Raw genomic sequence first — 6,076 nt, 5'->3', positions numbered from 1 at the left:
TTAGAACCTTTCATACATTCATCTTCGAGTGCAAGTGGTTTGCAAATGTGTCTATGCGGAATGAGAATGGCCTCTACATGGTGGACTCTAGTGTGCATCACACAGGGAGGTATGGCAATTTAGTTTTGCCACGCAATTGTGAGTAGGTGAGTGACTACCTTCTTTACCCTTATTTTCTTGTAACATTAATTATACCAATGTTACTCACTTTGAACTTCTCTTCTATAGGTAATCTACATCTCAACAATCCACCAGCCAAAACTTTGGTTCGCAGTTCCCGTAACAGCTCGGGGGAGAACCATTTTTACCACCAATGAAGTGGAGACCATCTTCGACTCTCTCCCACCTAATAATTTGGATGAGGGGGAGAGGGAGAGAGAGAGAGAGAGAGAGAGAGAGAGAGAGAGAGAGAGAGAGAGAGAGAGAGAGAGAGAGAGAGAGAGAGAGAGAGAGAGAGAGAGAGAGAGAGATTCTTTATTCTGCAAGTCCCATGACCGTAGGTCTTAGTGAGGATGATTACCATGATGATGATGATGATGAGATGGAGGATGAAGAATTTGAAGAAGATATAGCCAACACATCCACAAATGACAACTCAATTTCTCTCTTTATTGATTTAGGAGCCATGGGCTGAGAATTGGATGACGCTTCTTGCAGAGATCTTTTGGAAGATGATTCATAAACATTTTGTATACTTTAAGTTATGATTTTTTTTGACGTGTCGTCCATTCATCTCTCTCGCCCCCCTCTTTGTCTCTCTAATTTTGTGAAGCATGCTAAATTATGTTAATCAAGTGGGAGTGATTAATTTAATTTATAAGAAATGTGTAGGTCACGTGAACATTATTACAAGATAGAGGTTGAAGAAGCTAACATAGGTGCTACCATCTGGTAAAATGTGGGCATATTTCACTCTATAATGCCCATGCCTCGACAGAAGATGCCGTCCATGTTTAGCTTCTCATCTTTGACAATGCTTGCTTTACATGGAGGCGCATGCATAACTTTAGGATGGAGCAAGCCCTTTGTAGTTTCATGTTTATCCACATAGCTAGTTATTGTTTCATGTTTTAATATCACTTTTTAATTTTTTTGAAATGTTAAATAATGCTCTTTGATTTTTATTAACTAGCAAAACAGAGGAAAACACCAAAATTTGAATGTTTAATTGCTAAAGCGGGATTTGATAATAGGCGTGGTAATTATTGCGGCAATAATCACAGTAACACTGGTGGTAATTTGAGTGGATATATCCGAGGTAATATTTGAAATACAAAAAAGCCCCTCCCCCGCCCTCCTCTCTCTTCTCTGGCTAGTCCATTTTGGACTCTCTCTCTACAAAACGCGCTAAAAAGGGCGCGATAAATGTTTTGAGATTTTTCATAGTGATCCCAACGAGCCCACTTAGCTGTGTGCAAAAAAACTCTAACAACGACAATCCTACAACCAAAACCTGCGACATCCTCAATAGTGCGTACATCCACATAATCACGACGTATATTAACAATGCCTTGCAGAACATTCCAAACCCCCTTTGACACAAGAACATGCTGTATCATGTAAGCCCACATTGAGTGATTGTCCCCGTCTAATTTTTCCATAGCAGCAAATAGCTTGAACACATATGTGTTGTTGTCAGCCATGCAAGTGCCTACACCTGATGTCAAAACTGCCCAAAAAGAGGAGAAACAAAAAGGAATAACACATGCTATATATCAAAACCCACAGAAAATTGTAAGGGACCTGGTATGAAAAACATTGCACTAACATAAATTTTGCATAACAGGATAAAATTGCCGAGGTAGTACTTTCTAAAGTAAAAACTGAGGCCAAAATTGGCATGAATGGAAAATCTCAGCAGACTAAGCTCAACGAGCTTGCCCAAAGTTTTTGTTGACCTGATGATGCTCACCAAATCTCACCCAAATCTAAGAAAGTGAGCATGCATGTGTTGGCGAAGTTGGTGACTATGCCCAAGAGGAAGCAACCTGCTCTGATACGAATTGTTGGAAATAGGATTGTAGGGAAACACACACAGCTTGGAGAAGATGAAGAAGCTCAAGGCACACAACAGAGACTAGTGTTGCTTAGTGCACAATGCAAAGATAAGTTATCCCTATAGTGATGAGCGTATTTATAATGCATGGGGAAAAAAACCTCCTAGTGAGGAAAAAAATGCCCTGACATCCTGAGTGTGTTCACACACATCACTACCACATGTATATGGTAACATATGACACCCTTTGCCCAATCACTGACGTCTATGAAGGGTGCTGCTAAGTAGCTCAGGGGGGTCACTTAATAACTATGTGACTATCACGTGTGTGCAACAGAAGGTGTTATTCAATTTCATTTCTTCTCACATTTTCACATACAGAAGGGTACCATAAAAAGAAATCAAGGAAAAAATTTATAGATTTAATAGAAAAAGAGTTATTTTATTTGTAAAAAGTTCACACATAAAGATTTTTTAAAATAGTCCTTGAACGTATGTGATATACATAAGTTATACATAGCGACCCTCCCCAAGCTAAGTAGACGCCACTCTTTTTTGCATGCGATGAGGATCACCTTTCCTTTCACTCCAATGATTCCCGTGTCTACATGCAGTGTACTTTCCAATGCTGATGGTAACCTTTGCCTTAATAATTTTTTCATGGGTAGCCCACACTCGCCTACTAGTGGACTACTCTTTAGATCTCCCTACACATGCAATGGTGGCTACTCATGGAGCAATTGCCAAATGGCTAAGAGCTACATATAACATACACCAAGTAGTCATGAGTGACACTTTCAACAAGATCTAGTTTCAAGGTGTAGTTATGGAGAAGAAGTTGGAACTATTTGCATGTGTGAGACTCGAGTTCATATTTTGTGACCTTTATGGTGGTCGACATTTGGGCGAATGAGATGCAGTGAATGGATCTTTTCGACTCTGAAGGATGGGACATATTGGCAAGTAGACCTTACTAGGGAATCTTCTGACCTTATCATGTATGTTTTCAAAAAAAGATTTATTATGTGGAGGTATACTCTATTATTATGTTTTAATATCTCCGAGAGGCAGATTGGCAGGGTCTTTGGATACCACTGTTGTTCATGGAGATGCGCGGTTTAGGGTTTAGTTGAAGTCAACAAGGGACAAAATTTGTTGACATTTGCTCCACGCCTGCCACTCCTACGTGTGAATCCACCCTAAGAGCCGAGTCGCACCCAAAGGCGGTGGGGGGAGCTAATTATAGAAACTGCGATTTTCTCTTCACGATTGTAGAAACCTTGTCGAAGCTGCGCTAACCCCTTCAAAAATGAAGAGACTAAGCTATAGTTTAGGAGAAAAACGCAGGACCGCAGTTTTCTCTCCCTCTGCCCAATGAGCTCCGCTGCTTTTTGCCATACCTTCGCCTTTTTTGTAGCCCAAGTTGGCTTTCTGTGCGCCAGTTTGCAAGTGCGACCAGAGGTGAGAGTCTTTTCCCCTTACCCTTGCTACACCCTGGTGCGACTTGGCCCTAAGATCTAGTTCCATGATATAACTGTGGGCGGGAACTATTTGCATGTGCGAGACTCGATGTCATATTTTGTGACCTCTATGTTGGGAGAATGAGATGCAGTGAATGGATATTTTCGAGACTTTAAAAGGTGTGACTGTGGGACATAATTGGCAAGGAGACCTTACCGGGGGGATCTCGTGACCTTACCGTGTATCTTTTCAAATAAAGCTTTAGCTTTATATGGTGTTTTGTGCTATTATTACGTTTATTTTATATCTGCCAGAGGCGGGCCAACAAGGAAAAGGTCCTTTTCGGAGACCGTCGTGGTTGGATGACTGACAAATGGCAAGGCGGGAACCCGGGTATGACTGGACAGTGGGCACCACACAGGAAGCCCAATTTTTTTTTTGATTTTCTGTTTATTATTTATTTGCTATATGTTTCATTGGTTTGTCCCCGGGTCCCCTGTCTCCACCAACGACTCAGATTTCCTGCCCAGGCAGTCTTGGGGGCAGCTCCTGCGAGTTGCAACTTGCCCTTTTAGAGAACCGCCTGCCACAAAAAGCACGTCCAAACATAAACTACCTCCTCCTGAATCCCCTTTCACACTTATTTCTGGCTCTGCGGCTACTCCCAAACGGGTAACTGCATCAAAATTTTGGAGTGGTAGACAGGCAAGCTTCACAACCCCCACTCTCATACACCCTTTGGCCGCTCAAACCGTCCAGACGCTAAGCACGATCTGCTCTACTTGCTATTTCTTCCCATGTATACGCAGCAGGCGCAGCAGCAGCTTTGTACATGGCGGGATCCGGTGTCCAAGACGTCCTGGAAGCAGAGTACGCGCAGTGGCTGGAGGAGCAGGAGAGGATAATAGATGAGCTTGGCCGGGCTCTGCGTGCAGAGAGCCAGACCTTGTCAGAGGATGATGACACACTCTCACAGGCAGTGCACAGGGCTGTGCAGCACTATCATGACTTTACGAAAACAGCAGCTTCGGCACAGCGGCAGCGCAATTTCGTGGCGTGGCCGGCAGTATCTGCAGTGGAGAGGGTGTTCATGTGGATGGGGAGCTTGCAGCGCCCTTCGACGGCGTTTCAGCTGCTGTACGCGTTGATGGGCCACCAGATTCAGGCAGAGCTGGAGGCTCTTTTAGAGCTGGGAACTGCAAACGATGTGCGGCCAGCGTCGCTGGCTTCGCTGTCCGCCTTGCAGTTGAGCCAGCTGAACGACCTGCAGACTAGCACTATCAAAGAGGAGGATCGCATCGAGCGGGAGACAGCAAAATGCCAGCAGAGGCTGACCGATCAACCTTTCAACTTCAGCGGCGAGTTCACGCGGGCCCCAGCCTTGCGAAGTGCCGATGAGGGCGGCAGCAGTAGCAGCATGACACAGGAGAAATCTGTTCTCGTACAGAAAATCGCAGCCCTGCAGGAGCTGCACATGCAAGCGGACGCCCTTCGCCAGTCCGCTTTCGACAAGTTGCTAGAGCTGCTTCACACGTCGTACCAGAAGGGGCAGTTCTTATTGGCATCCTCCAAGCTGCAGGTCGCTCTTCGGAGATTGGGCCGCAGTAACGTACCTCCATTTCCAAGGTTAGCCACTGTTTATTTATTTTCTACCTGTGAATGTGCATATCTGATGTGATCATAACCAGCTACTCCTTGCTGCATTATCCATTCTGGTCTGAGAGTCTGTCCGACCAACCTTCCCTTGTGACGGTGTGGCAGGGGTCTGTAGTCGGAGTACTGGACCCGGCCGGCCGGACATTGACAGTAAAAATTCGTGGCGCCATGTATTTTAACTGGCCACAAGCTAAGTGCTTCGATCCCTCTCAGGCTATATATGTTTTTACTCTACCCATTTTTACTGAATGAATGAATGTATGAATGATGCAATATCTTGATTCTGTCTTCCTGCAGACTGCATGCATTCCACTGTATTTACTTGCTAAAAGTCTTTGGAGGTCCTTTAAGATTGCTATCTATCGTGGGTAGTCTATCGTGGATGTTGATCTTTCTTAAAATCCACACCCCCCCCCCCCCCCCCCCCCCAAAACAAGCCTCCAACCCCCAAAAAAAATAAAAACAAAAAACAAAACAAAACAAAACAAAAAAGAAAATAACAAAAAACAAAGCTATTAATCCAAGGAGATTTTTTTAGACAGAAAAATATATAGTGCTTGGGTGGGCGCTTACAAGAAGAGATAGCCCTGACAATTTATGGGTCAACATTACAAAACAAGCCAATAGCCTAGCAACTCATTTACCTTCTTATGAATAATATAGCTCTTTGAAGCTTGAACTGACTTTTTACATCACTAAGAGGTTTTAAGTATTGTACTTCTCTAAATGGAGCTTTGAGGTCTCTTGGGCTATTTTTACAATGCTACAAAATAAATATTTTCTTGTATTTGTGATGCAGACTAGTACTATGGGAGACATGCATGTCCTCTCTCATCATTGTCTTGGAGTAGCATAATCACTACACTCACTCTTAAGAGGCAAGAGACATGACTAACCGGTTACTTTTATTAATTATAAGTTACATTATTTGTAGGTATCCTTGTAGCTATTGCTTGAATGCTT

General features: G+C 43.5%; 1 protein-coding gene across 1 annotated transcript; it reads left to right on the top strand.

The window, feature by feature from the left end:
• The first annotated feature begins 4,105 nt into the window (after nt 1-4,105).
• On the top strand, nt 4,106-5,433 carry LOC147462634 (protein DOG1-like 2). Its single transcript, XM_086526885.1, has 2 exons — nt 4,106-5,083; nt 5,219-5,433. Exons 1-2 carry the CDS (start codon nt 4,290-4,292, stop codon nt 5,226-5,228), a joined length of 804 nt encoding a protein of 267 aa, XP_086383011.1. The 5' UTR covers nt 4,106-4,289; the 3' UTR covers nt 5,229-5,433.
• The last annotated feature ends 643 nt before the right edge of the window (nt 5,434-6,076 follow it).

This window comes from Adiantum capillus-veneris, chromosome 2, assembly GCF_014529385.1.
Source record: "Adiantum capillus-veneris isolate H3 chromosome 2, ASM1452938v2, whole genome shotgun sequence".
In the NCBI taxonomy this organism is placed as follows: domain Eukaryota; kingdom Viridiplantae; phylum Streptophyta; class Polypodiopsida; order Polypodiales; family Pteridaceae; genus Adiantum; species Adiantum capillus-veneris.
Note: the sequence above shows the minus strand (reverse complement) of the source record. Positions and strands in the feature narration are given on the sequence as shown.

What these genes read in the sequence shown, in the direction of transcription:
- LOC147462634 (XM_086526885.1), top strand. Translation starts at nt 4,290, where the DNA reads ATGGCGGGATCCGGTGTCCAAGACGTCCTGGAAGCAGAGTACGCGCAG.